This window comes from Cataglyphis hispanica, chromosome 2 (assembly GCF_021464435.1).
Source record: "Cataglyphis hispanica isolate Lineage 1 chromosome 2, ULB_Chis1_1.0, whole genome shotgun sequence".
NCBI lineage: Eukaryota > Metazoa > Arthropoda > Insecta > Hymenoptera > Formicidae > Cataglyphis > Cataglyphis hispanica.
The window spans coordinates 9,938,252-9,952,849 of NC_065955.1; the positions used below are offsets into that span (position 1 = coordinate 9,938,252).

Consider the following 14,598-nt stretch of genomic DNA (forward strand, 5'->3'; position numbering starts at 1 on the left):
TAAAAAGAAGGAAAATAATTTTCAAATGGAAAATGAAGGCATTTCAAACGCCTTCTGTCATACTTGTAATTATATTCGCAAAATAAATGCAAGAGTGCATCTAAAAGGAACAGACCTTCAAGCACGTTTTCACATCAAGGCGAGCTTCAAATGTGTACCCGCTCGATTTTTTAACCGTCGAGCTCTTCCACCATCTCCCTACCCCTGTCTACGAGTTCCTGTAGCGTTGGGCGCGTACAGACGACATATGTATATAGTTCTATGGGGGCGCGATCAGTATTTTCTTACAGTGCGGATCCAAAATGTCAGACATCGATAAATGGATAGAGATCGCGAAAGAATGCAAATACTTGCCCGAATATGATCTTAAGGTATAACAACACATGCATATTATGTCGATTCGTTTTCCCGTGCGATTTAATTTAGCGCGATTAGGTTACTCGTTCTATATCTTGTCCTTGTGTTCCCCCTGTCTTTCCCCAATGTTGATGATCATATTAATTTTTGCAATTTTGCCAACAGAAACTCTGTGACATGGTATGTGATCTGTTGCTGGAAGAGTCCAACATCCAGCCTGTGTCGACTCCGGTGACGGTGTGTGGCGATATCCATGGTCAGGTAATGGATGTACGACCTAACCTTAAGATTGGAGCACTCACTATTCATCGCAATGTATAAGATTGATTTTGATTTAAATCCTAAGGGGTTGCATTAAATTTCAACCAGTATCTCCGACTAATATCGTTATTATCTTATTTCTCTTACACTATATCTCCCATCTTTATAATTCTGTACAGTGATGTGCACAGTCATTTCTCAATTATGTATCTCACATTGCTCACATGTTGCTCATATTGTTGCAGTTTTACGATTTAGAGGAATTGTTTCGCAATGGTGGCCCTGTACCAGATACGAATTACATATTCTTGGGAGATTTTGTCGATCGGGGCTACTATAGTTTAGAAACGTTTACTCGGCTCCTTACACTTAAAGCAAAATGGTCAGATAGGATAACGCTACTTCGTGGCAATCACGAATCTAGACAAATCACGCACGTTTATGGATTTTATGGTAAGCGTTGTAATTTCTCTATTATTTTATGCTTATATTGAAAAGTGATTTTATTGCTCCTTTTATCATCTGTTATAGATGAATGTCAAAATAAGTATGGTAATGCTAATGCATGGAAGTACTGTTGTAGAGTATTTGACTTGCTCACAGTTGCTGCCGTAAGTATTTGTACAAAAGATTTTTTCCAAAATTTTACAATTTCTTATATATTACTTAAATAAAATATTTTGTTTTAGTTAATTGATGAACAGGTTCTTTGTGTACATGGTGGATTATCTCCAGCGATAAGAACACTAGATCAAATTAGAACGATTGAAAGAAATCAAGAAATTCCACACAAAGGTATATAATGATAATTAAAATATATTATTTATATAATAAAATAATATTTGACATTTTATATTTCTAAATATTACATAATTAGACAAATTATTCTTATAAAATATTGAATTTTTTTTACTTAATTATTATTACAGGTGCTTTCTGTGATTTGGTCTGGTCTGATCCAGAAGATGTAGAAACATGGACCGTAAGTCCGCGTGGTGCAGGTTGGTTATTTGGCAGTAAAGTGACTTACATGTTCATGGAAGTAAATGATCTTAAACTCATCTGTAGGGCACACCAATTAGTTCAAGAAGGTATGTTTTTGTTCATAAATTTTCCAACGATATCTAACATTTTAATTTTTATATTTTCTTTGGACATCAAAAGTATAAACAGATAATATGTACTTCTTACCTTTCACAGGTTATAGGTACATGTTTAATGACAAACTCGTCACAGTGTGGTCAGCTCCAAATTATTGTTACCGATGTGGTAATGTAGCTAGTATCATGCAGTTCACAACAGTGGATCAGAGAACACCCGTACTGTTTCAGGCAGTGCCTGATTCCGAGAGAGTAATTCCACCTCTAACACCCACACCATACTTTTTGTGATCTAACTTAGTGGCTCATTTGTACGGACGCAGGAGAGAAGTGTCTGTGTCTAGACTGTATGGAATCACATGACTAAATTGATCGGACCCAGGCTGGTACTATGACGGAACGATAAAATATATCACAAACCGATTATACATATTACTCTAGAATTTTGAGTCTCTTAAAAAAAAAAAGAAAACAATGAATTATTTGATACGTTTTATGATCGAAATATGATATTTAGAGGATTGTCGTGTGAATTGTTGTGTGATTACTCTTGTTCAGGGAATGTTCTTTAGATTTTTTAAGAACTTTATCAGGTTTTACATGTTATAAAGCTAACTTTTATATATATACATAGTATCTGCCATTGCATCAGCCTGATTTTTGTAGTTCGAGGAAAAAGAAACAATATTTTGCACCAGAGCAAATATAAACATTCTGTGGTCTAGACGCTTTTGCTGTCTACTGTGTACATCCAATAGAGCATTCATATCTCAGAGCAACATTCTGGACTTTAATGTTCAAAAGACTAAGAGCTTTCAAATAATTTATGAACGCAAATAACACAAATAGTCCAGTGCTGTGTGCAAACAATTAAATAAAAAAAGAAAAAAAAAGAAAATTTAAACATTCCGACAAAGTACACCCTCTGAGTACAGTGAATGCTTTTTTGATTGCAATCGTGCATAGAATTCAGGTTTATTAAAGCGTGAGCATATGTAGTACTATTAAGGTCTTCCTGAACATATAAATGATCTGTTTCTGGTTTAGGTACTGTGTGTGCTGCATGCAGTTCTTTTTTTTTCTAGATGCGCAATCAGTGTTCTTAGTAGCAAAATCGTAAATTCGGCTCTTTTTTGCCGAGGTACAAATAGCATGTAGCGATAGAGTCAAAATTTCCTACCTAAGTAAGGAAAAAAGTCCGGATCGTTATATTATTTGTGAAGGTTTTTCTTATTATTTTTATGCACATGACATTTTTTACGCTTAATTTTAAGAAATTCTGAGCGCAATATTGCCCTTAAGTATCTTGAGATACATATTGATATTCTTGATATTCTTTTCAAAAATATATTCATTGTTTGTTCCCGCCGCACTTCTATATATATATATATATATATATATATATATATATATATATATATATATATATATGTATATATGTATGTATGTATGTATGTATGTATGTATGTATGTATGTATGTATGTATGTATGTATGTATGTATGTATGTATGTATGTATGTATGTATGTATGTATGTATGTATGTATGTATGTATGTATGTATGTATGTATGTATGTATGTATGTATGTATGTATGTATGTATGTATGTATGTATGTATGTATGTATGTATGTATGTACAAAGCAATATTTTCAAATACTATTGTATTCTCCGAATCTGTACAGAGTTTCCAATATTGTATGCCAAATCGCTGTCGTACTAAATAATCATACTTAGCTAATTGTCATAAGTTCATTAATGTAGGGAGCAACTTTAAAAGGAAAAAAAACCGAGACCCTTGCAATGTGCCTCTAAATTAATAAGCGTTTGTGTAATATAATAATATGATATTAATATAACATAATTAATGGAATGCACCGGCCATTGCGTATCATAAGCCTGAATTCTGACCATCGATTTTTGCTAGCTCGCGATAATTCCTAATCGATCACAGACCCGACAAATACGGCATTGACATTGTGGCTGGCTGTCAAGTTGAGACTACTCTATTTTGAATTTTGTGATATAGATCGAAGGAGGCGTGTGCAATGGTCATGTCGATGTTTATAACGACTCTCCTTGTCACACCATGTGATTTCGTGAAGACCCGTTATTTTAAGAAATATAATAAACTTTTGAACAGTGCCTTCAGAACTATAACATGACGGTCTACTAGAAGTATAAATGCTTTCTTACTGACAGATAATCATAGACGAACTAAGGACAAAGAATCATGCAAATACCAAAGCTTAACGAGAACATGTATGAAAAAATACTTTTTATCATTTTTAACGTTCTATCTCGCAAGCTTTTTGCTATATATTTGGAACAAAAGTTTTCTTTTTTCGCGAAACTTTTCTACGTATGTTTACGGTATGTTTACGTTTTACAATTTTACTATACTCTTACTTCCCTTTTAGGTCTTACATTTTACATCACGCGCGGAAGATATTATCCATCTATTACATTTATTGCAACGTACGTACAATTATGCAACATTTTACACGAATAATATATTACATTAGATAAAAAGCGTACCCCCAAGAGAACGAAACGAGAGAGACACGGAGCTTGCGTTACAAACTCGACTCGCTACATTTGCAGCCTCCGAGTCGTGAAATGGAGTCGCAACGACGGGAACGCCCTATGTGCGATATGGGAATCATAGAAATCCTGAAAAGTATTAGCCACTGTATCAGTTATCGGGGTGTTCGCGGCGTTTCCTCTTTCAAAATGCCTCTGTCTGTGATCGCTTTAATCTTATCGAAGTGTCCAAGCACTTGCGACGACTCGATACTAATAATCGGCACGCACGCGAGAGAGAACAAATAAAGACAATTTGCAAGATTAAATAACGAAGACTAATTTAGCTTAATGTGCTCCGTGCGGGAGCTTGAACACTGCGCATAATCCTTAAAGATCTCACAGGTAGACATCATTTTAAAACGATCATCATGTACCTTGAAAGTATAGACTTTGTTATGTTAATGTAATGAAGAACGTCTGTAATAAAAATGCGTGAAAAATCGCACTTGATTGCATTATTAATAATATTCCTGATATATGTCTATATAAATGATTGTAATAGAGAAAAAAGCACAAATTATTACAAATGAAATTAGGAGCAATATGAAGGAAAGTGGATATGAGATGCATGATTAAACGACGGACGAGTTTTTTTTTTATTAATCTTTAATCAGTTTATATATATATATATATATATATATATATATATATATTTACTCGTAATAATATTATTTTCATCATATATACATATATATATATATATATATATATATATATATATATATCTATTTACTTCTTACTATATATATATATATATATATATATATATATATATATATATTTATTTATTTATTTATTTATATATAATAATATAGCGTGTTTATGTTCATTATGTATAATATATTATCTACATTTATAATCCCTATGAAAGGCATCTCCAAACAGACTTCAGATTTACTTCTCTCTTTTTTTCATCTTTAAATATCTTATTTATTCATAAAAATACAGGGGGGCTCGCATTTCGCATGCGCCATGTGTGAAATTTGGCCTGTTTCGTCTGAAACCGAAAGCCCTTGATCAAATTGATCGAATTATGCCACGTACTTGTTCATTTTAACAAAATTATATTTTTCTTGTCTCTACATGCGCTTCTATTCATCCGTAATAATTTTGATTAATCCAATGAAATGTATTGCTGCTTATTATGTAATTCATATTACGTTATATATACGAGAGAATTTCATAATAATTTTATAGTGCAATTTAAATAATAACAAATGCGGTAACAAAATGTAATGAGTAAGTTTTATTGTTGGCGCAGTTTTTTTTTCTAACATATCAACTGATAAAAACTGATAATTAAATTAATTAGGAAACTGATAATTAAAATATTGATAATGTAAATGTTTTTTAAAAAAAATAAATTGTGTAGAATTTTATTAAAATTCTAAGTCTACTAAATAACATGATTTAATCAACGTATCGAAATCTACGAGCTTTGTCAGTCTTATGATTATACGTACTCCGCGTATATCTATCATTAAATCTATATATAAAATATTTTGAAAAGTACTTGATTTTAGAAAGTTGTACGAAAATTTTCATTCGTCGAAAGCAGAAAGGGGGAAGGACGAAATATTATATTACAATTTTTATCAAACATAATGCATAATAGCATAATTGACTTTTATCAATGTGCTCATTGCTGCGCGATAGAAAAGGGGCTCACGACAAAAAGCACATTACATATGTCTCGGTAGCGAGATTCATGCTAGATTCGAAAAAATTTACCACAGAATTGTGATCGACAAGACGTTTTTGACATCGCGAAAGGGCGATACTCGGTTCCCGACAGAACGGCGATTCACGCAATGGTGCCGAAATCTCAATTACAAAAGGAATATAATCGAAGATAAACGAGATAATAAAAACATACTTCTTCTCTAAACGTAGGTAGAAATTGGTAACTTTTGACTCACTCATTGAAAAAGTATCTTTTTCTCTCTCTAGCCAATCCGGCTCTTTTTACTTCTCTTCTCGACTGTCGTTTCTGGGTTAAACATTTGCATTTTTTTTCGTGCCTTTTTCGATATAATTGCAACAAGGAACGCATGCCGATCCATTCATATTGATTAAGAGGAAGTGAAAGAGTATACATATGTATGTATTTTGCTCATACAAAAATGCGAAGAAAAAAGTAATCAAAAATATATCATTACACTGATATATAAACGTAATTCGATTATAAAATCAAATTTAATCTCTAATTGTAATAAGTTCAGTGCCTGTTAATTAATTAAATGCAATAAGATACTAATGATAAAATCATATAGCATCATAATTAATACATGTATATTAAATAATGATATATTTGAAGCAACATATTTTAAAACAATTTCACGATCTCGCACTGTTTCACATTGTGTTATGTTTACAATCAAAATAAATTAATAATTTGAAAAAAAAAAAAATTTAAACATGAAAATTAGAATTTTAAGATATTATTTTTAAAAATGGTCTTTAATTAGAATTTTGAGATATTATTTTAAAAAATGCTCTTTACATAAAAATATATAAAATCTTTTTTCTGCGTATAAAAATTACAATATTTCTCGAAATTTTATTAAATTTTAGAGATTTCTAGTACAGATGGTCTTAAAAAATAAAGTATATAAAATATATACTTGTATATAAAATTACGCTTTTTAAACATTGAGCGTTTTAATATCCTCCTTTTAAAAGGGACAATTACCGTTTAAAACGTATTTTTTCATATTGCCAGTAAATGCGAGAAATAATGGAATAAAAAAAAATGCGAAAAATTTTCAATTCACTTCTCCGTAATTTGAAAAAACGAAGCGGCAGCGCCGCTTGCAGTCTTCACGAGCACGAGAGTATATAACACGGAATTATATAAAGACAGAGGACTAGTACTTTCAACATAGTTATTATTAAACTTTTCGTACAATATGTACACAAAGTTGAACCCACAAACGAGAGGCGCGTACTGCTTTTTGCGTCTTTTTCATTTTTTTTTCTTTTTTGTTAGATTTCTTTTTTTCCTATCATCCTTTTGCTCAATAAACTCTCACTCGCACTTAAATATTAAAAGGTTGGGCATGATAATACTCTTTGTAGTATAATGCCCTAAGTCTTGCTGATCCAACGCTTTAGCTTTCTCGCAAGCAATTGCTGTATTCCCAGACATTGATGTTTTTTTATAAAATATTTGAACACATACGTACACACATACACACTCACACATATACACACTGATTATCGCTACTTTTGCCTTCCAAATCTTTGACTAATTTGACCTTTTTGGAAAAATAGCTTTGATTGATCCAATTTTATAAGATTTATATATTTTTGTACATACAATTTTTTATTTAATTTTCAAAATTATATTTTTTTTAATCTAAATTTTTCAAAATTAAAATATTTTAATAATTAAACATTAAATAAAATTTTTTAAATTCAAATAAAAGTCATTTGAAATTGTCTAAAGAAAGCTCATTTCATCTCTTTTTTTATTTGAAAATTTGATTTGTTAAATTTTCTTGATATTTATTCGCCATAAATATTACATAATAAGCTTAATTATTAAAAAGTAATTGAAAAATCGATAAAAATGAAAATTCTACACTGTTTCAAGAATGTGTAGACAGAAGCAGTGGCGTGGTAAGCCCTGTAAGTTAAACCCTGTGATATTATATATATAAAATCGATTTTTTGACTCTTTTTTCGTGACCATCGATGACTATTAACATAAGCGACACAATGCTGATAATAAGGACATTGTACAAACAATTTCTTGGCAAGAAATATGCAAAATTTTACAAATTAACGATAACAAGAAAATAAATGAGAAAAATCGAGAAAAAGATGGAAAAGAAGATAAAAGAGAGAGTGAATAATGTGTCATTTTTCGCGTATATCCTAATGATTATATTGCACAATAGTAATTCGATAAAAGGATTACAGCAATAAAAAAGAAAAATATTAATTAAATCATGTACGTATTACGTTATCGGTATTTGTCGATATCTTAAATTATTGACAAAAATCGTTGGCAATAATCATCAATAAATATCAAATCAAATCATATCAATATTAATATGTTCCACGCGACATTTTTCAATAATAAGAATAATAAAAATAAAACAAATGTCGTTAACACTGTACGGAATATTACATTAGTCTTTTCAGCTATACTTTTATACACATAAAGCTTTCCTATTTCTTTTTCTATCTTTCTTTCTCCAAAATATGTATACATATTTTTTTTAAATGCAAAAAACAAGCTAAAAACAAATTTCTTTTCTTTTATTGTTAGGAAATATAAAATCTAGGCGACATCAAGGAATTTCGAAGAAAAATAAAGTATTAACTGAAATCACAGTGATACTCGCCTAGTTTGATAATTCTCAATTTTTTTCACCTAATTAAAACTACTTGACACGACAATTAAAATAAGATATAGATTCTATCCTATTCGCCAATAATCAGTAAACTTTCTCGGTTTTTTTTAACAATCATGATCAAGCGTTTGCAATGTCTAATTAAACACAGAAAAGCGTACAATGTCTGAGGAATACAGGAGCTGTTACCCCTAATGGTTCTTAACGTCAAATAATATACAACGTTTACTTTATGAAGTATCTCATCGTTTAGTTAAGTCTTATAGTATGGACAAGTATCCCTAGGCTAGTAGGCCCAAGGTCCGTATCATAATTCATGTTGATCTCTGGAACGTGCGGTTCGTGGCCACGAATACGACTAAAGGCTCGGCGATATAAAAGTATAAAATAGAATAAAATTGGAAAATTAAAAAATAATTAATATCAATTTATTCATTATTAAAATTAATATGCATGGTGTCATAAATGGATTTGTCATAAAAATTATGACAAATCAGAATCTGTAAAATTGGCATTAATCAAAATAAATGTAATGTCATGTTATTATAACTATTTTTATAACTTGCAATGATCATGTACCTGTACATCGATTTGATATTACTAATGTAAATGTATGTAATGATATTACTAATATGTTAATTCTGAACATAATTTTGAATAAAACTCAAATATTGTTTAATAATGACAATCGTAAGTTTATGTTGCACTGTATATTTTGATTAATAATAATAAGTTAGATAGAGTTTAATAAGTCAAGTTTTATATATATTTTCTGATTATAAAGAAAAAGATGCTTCAAATATCAAGTTTCCATTGTTTATATTATTTAATTATATTATTTTGTTTCATTTAATTTTTTTATTTTAGTATCAATTTTTTTTGTCATTTTTAAATTTAATTAAAAGAAAAAATTGTAGAAATTAAACGACAATTAAAACTAACCAACCAGATAAGATAAGTGATTTTTAGAAAATATTCTAGTATTTGAAAGGGGATTGTGAAAAAACGAAAGATAAAATGCAATTAACACATTTATAAAGGACGAAAAATAATGCCTTTCAGAACATCATCATGGCCACGAACTTGTCAGGCGATTAGCGCATATTTACGATATCTTCTATGGAGAGGCAAGATGAAACAATCATGTCGACAGAATGTGCGGAATTAATCGTTATATGCGTATACAAGGAGTAATATCTTCCAAGACACGAATGACGTTTCGAACTGCGTCAGCCACCGACTTTCTTTCTTTTTTTTTGCGATTTTACGACGTTTCCACAAATGATTGAAACAATTATGGAGCAAACTGTATCTCAGTTTCGCGAAGTGATCGATTATCACAATTAGTCCACCTGGACACATACATGTATTCTTGCTTATAGATTGTATATATATATATATATATATATATATATATATATATATATGTGCTATTTGAATGAAAAACAAGAAAAGGAGTGGTTTAAAAAATTTTGCGAATTTCCTCGCGACAAAGAGATACGAGTGCTCATGTAGTGTTTCTATATGTACATATCGCGCTTCTTTACTTCTTTTTCGTCGTAATACTATGAAAATATCATTTCAGCGAGGAATAATATAAGAGAGCTCTTCGCTCTTCATACTTTAGTCGCGATTATCGAATAACTGAACGACGCGCGTGCTGCGAACGATTCAATTCTCCATTTTTTTACATTTTTGTAGTAATCTAATAAAAATGGAAGTGCAAAGAAAAAAATGCAATACAGTGTTTCATCTATTATCGCGCAAAAGTTAGAAAATAAAAAACTTATCTCATCGAGAATATAAATAAAAGATCTCTCAAATAAAAAATTATCGAAACAGTTTAAATAAAAAGAATTCTCGAAATAATATATATTTAAATAAAAAATTTATCGAATTATATATCTTATTATACAAAAAAATGAGTTTTTTTTTTTGCAAAAGTATTATACCTCTATGTAATAATCTTAATATTAATTCTGCTCATTGTGTTATTATGAGATACACAAATTATTAATTTATATCCCTGATAAAAATATTCTGATGAAATTACAATAAATTTATCGAAAATGCCTGAAATGCATGAAAATAATTGAATGAAAAATATTGAATCTATTTCAATATAAATCAGAATTTTCATAATACAAGATAATTAAATACTAAGAATTGTAGGGAAAATTAGTGAATATTTTTGAGAACTAATAATAAACTTATAAAATATTACTTTTGATTTTAAAATTTGTAGAATTTTACTAAAAATTTTGCTATATTTTCAAACATTAAATTGAAGCTTAATGAAATATTAATATAATTTAAATACTGATGAAAACTATTGATATGAACTGATTGTCCAGAAATTGGGTAGATAAATGAAATGTTTAAATTTATATTAAAATTTTAATAAAGTTGTAACAAAAAGAAATAAATTAATTAAGATTTTAATATATTATTCTCTCTCTCTTAGAATTATTTCAATATGATTTTATCATAATTTTCATAAAATATTTCGATCAGGAATGCTAAAAATATTTGTGAATAAAAAATATAAAATTAATTAATAAAGTCGACTAGAAAATTTTTAACCACTAAATAGTTTAAAAACTCCATTTTTACGATTATTATAATAAAATAATCAAATGTAGTATCTAAAAAATAACAAATTTTCTTTAAACATTTTTATAATTCAATAGCGATACTTACCATATTTTTACTTTTCTTTTTTTAAAATTATATTCCTATTTATTAGTAAATAGTAAATATATTAGTCAGCCAATATTTCAAATTATATAAAATTTCATTAATTTACGAATTATTCCTATAAATCTTAATTAACAGATTTTAACTTCATTTATGAAAATCATTTTACTTTACAAGTGATAACACAAGTATAAAAAGCCAACCGGCTTCAAGAATTATAAATGGAAGATCGGAGATCGTCCGAAGAACGCGCGACGCAAGCGGAAAATCCTAGGATTAATGAATAATGCGCGTGTAAAAGTCTCTTAAAAAATATAAATGAACGAACCAATACTATAATAGAGTAAAGAGAGTCTTTTGCGTTGCGCGCTTGGACCATGCTTTGGACTGTTGAATGATGACGACGACGACAGTAACGATGACGACGAAAATGATGATGATTCGATATTTACGATATTGTGGAATATATACGTAATAAATACTCGCATTCGGATGTGTACGGATGTATGGGTACGGACGTGAAACACCGAATATATGAGGTTTTTGCGTATAGTTTTGTTTGTTCCTTGTGGCTCTTTCCTCTTCTCGCGGTTACACGTTATCTGAATATTAATCAGTGAATCTTTTCACTTTTCACTCTGATCTTTTGATATTACACGGTTGTGCTTCGCATCGAAATCCATTTTCGATGAATGTGAAAAGTTACACTTGTTATCTTTCTGTTTCTGATAGATAGAATTACACGATCCATATTCAGAAGACTCATATTCCTGTTGACGATGAGCAGATACAATGATAACGAGAAAAAAAAATAATTATAGTATCACATCCTTTCTTTACGCATGTTGATGGTGAGCGATAATTGCAAAAAGAAAATCACATCGTGGCGAGATATTTAGAAAATGTGTATGTGTATATATATATATGGGAACGTATGTTAATACGTTTCGATTGTAGCGATGATTTCATATTGAGCTGAGGTGACAATAACGCGTCGTCATCGGTCAGTCGATCGATCCAAACTATTGATACTTCATTCAGTCATTTCGTGTGATGTCTGCTGCTGTTTTTTTTTTCTTCTTTATTTTATCTTCGAGAGCGGTAGTAGTAGAAAGTGGCGGTAATAGTAGCAATAGTAATAGTGATGATAGGTGGCCTACGGTGAGCGGTACGTAACGAGAGTCTTATTTTATCGATCAGATTATGCAATGTGAACACACAATGACGTAGTTGCGCGGTACGTGTTTGCGTACAGAAATATATTATATTATAGTCTTTTAGTTTCGATAAAAAAGTTCAGTTCCCTCCTCGATTGATTTACCCATCTCGAGGTGGCGCGCTTTCTTTCTCTCCCTCCCTTTCTCTCCCTCTCTCGCTCTCTCTAACTTTTATATTCTTTCTTTAATATTTTACTTAAATTCTCCCTCTCTCTTTCGCTTCCGACGTAATTACTTTCTATCGTCCACTATTCTTATCGTTCCATTTCATTTGAACGATTTCTTCTTCTTATTCGTCCTCCTTCGTTTGTACAATGCAACGAACACACACATTTATATTATTTATATGTATATATATAATTTTATATATATATATATATATATATATATATATATATTTATTATACATTCACAAACAAAGTCTTTCCCCATTCGGTTCGAGTATCCTCTTTTTCTCGTTGGGCTCTTTTCTTTCTATTTTTCTATTTGTTAGTTGCTTGTTGTCTATTCGGTTCTTTTACTTTTTTGTGTGTACATATTTATAACATATGTATAGTATGTATATAGGTATTCAGCTTCGTTTAGCATCATTTTGTTTATTTACTATCTTTGAATTGCTGAGTTTAATAAGAAAGGAACGTAAAACATTTTACTCTCGAGTAGTAAAGCCGCTGCCGATTGTACCTGTAATTTAGCAAACAGATGAATTCTATTTAAAAGGAAATTTATCATTTTACGATACTATTACGTTCTAAGCATGAATAAAAAACAATTTAAATCAGAATTACGATTATTAGAATTAATATTAATATTTTTTCAGACTCAATTAAATAATTTAAGTTAAATTCAATCTTATTATCAAATTTTTATTTAAATCTTTATATAACAAATAATATTTGATTAATTTATCATAAATTTTAATTAAAAAATCTTATCAATAATTTGTTTTGAAAATTTTTCCTATGTTCGACATATTTGTTCTGAACTTACTTCAGGCAACCTAACGAGAAGATCGTGAAATCGACTTGGCTGCTGGGGTGCGCTGTGCTCGACAAAACTTCGCAGACAGCTCATATATCGGTCTTGTATTTGATCTAATTCCAATGTACCTCCTCGTGCTAAAGAGACAAACAGAATTAGAACATGCAAAAATTCTAATATATTTAAAAAATTTGAGATTTATTATAAATGTTATTTGTGGGATTTTTTTATTCTTTGACTCTCTTTATTTTCATAAATATTTATAAATTTATAATAATTTTTTATAAATTAAATTAAATAATATCAAACTATAAATTAAATTATATCACAAACAATAATAATGTATTTAAAAAAATATGTATGTATATATGCTACAATTTAGACTTTTGTATATAATAAAAATTTTGTTAAATTTTTTCTAAAAATAAAAATATTACACACTCTACGCATGCGTATATGGAGGCGCTTCTAAAAAATATTTTAAACTTACATTTCGCATCTCCAATAGTAGCGAGAAGAAGATACACATTTATATTATTATATATTGCTTGTATTACATAATTGTCGTTAAAAAATTAATTAAATTGAAGTTAAATAACACGATAAAAACCGATAAAGATACGAACCGATACGTCAATAAAATACCTACCTTGTGAGAGCATAGTGATTACTTTTAGACAGACATATTCCTCCATTCGTAGCCTCACCCGCCTGAACATTAGCGTAACGTACGTTATTTTTTCTACCATGAGCCCTACGTCTTGTCGCAATTGGTCCATGGTTATCGGTCGACCCATCATGCTGGTTAGGCACGTTTGCAACGTATACATGTTGTTCGTTACCTAATTGTGAAAAATTAAAAGCAAATTTAAATATTTATGTTCATCATTTATTATACAAATATATATATATATATATATATATATATATATATATATATATATATATATATATTAGTGCATTGTTAAAAATATGTATAAAATTGAAACATATTAATAAATTAATGATATTAAAATGATATATTTATTAATACAAAGAA

At 29.5% G+C, this 14,598-nt stretch overlaps 2 protein-coding genes across 11 annotated transcripts in view; one reads left to right on the forward strand and one right to left on the reverse strand.

Moving 5' to 3' along the window:
• The first annotated feature begins 186 nt into the window (after nucleotides 1-186).
• Nucleotides 187-4,748, forward strand: LOC126859160 (serine/threonine-protein phosphatase 6 catalytic subunit). The gene is made up of 7 exons (XM_050610195.1): nucleotides 187-371; nucleotides 523-618; nucleotides 864-1,071; nucleotides 1,150-1,229; nucleotides 1,308-1,413; nucleotides 1,548-1,709; nucleotides 1,819-4,748. The coding sequence occupies exons 1-7, from the start codon at nucleotides 303-305 to the stop codon at nucleotides 2,007-2,009; spliced, it is 912 nt and encodes a 303-aa protein (XP_050466152.1). The 5' UTR covers nucleotides 187-302; the 3' UTR covers nucleotides 2,010-4,748.
• Nucleotides 4,749-11,217: 6,469 nt separating this feature from the next.
• The window catches only part of LOC126859139 (hormone receptor 4-like), a 165,571-nt gene continuing 162,190 nt past the window's right edge, over nucleotides 11,218-14,598 (reverse strand). For 8 of the 10 annotated variants that reach the window (XM_050610156.1, XM_050610151.1, XM_050610155.1 and 5 more), the window contains 3 exons: nucleotides 14,209-14,401; nucleotides 13,569-13,696; nucleotides 11,219-13,262 (listed from right to left, as the gene is read on the reverse strand). In XM_050610156.1, coding sequence (XP_050466113.1) covers nucleotides 13,182-13,262; nucleotides 13,569-13,696; nucleotides 14,209-14,401 — 402 coding nt within the window. In that variant the 3' untranslated portion in view covers nucleotides 11,219-13,181. Of the gene's footprint in view, nucleotides 13,263-13,568; nucleotides 13,697-14,208; nucleotides 14,402-14,598 lie in introns of all 10 variants that reach the window. The other 2 variants (XM_050610148.1, XM_050610147.1) reach the window with 1 other exon arrangement.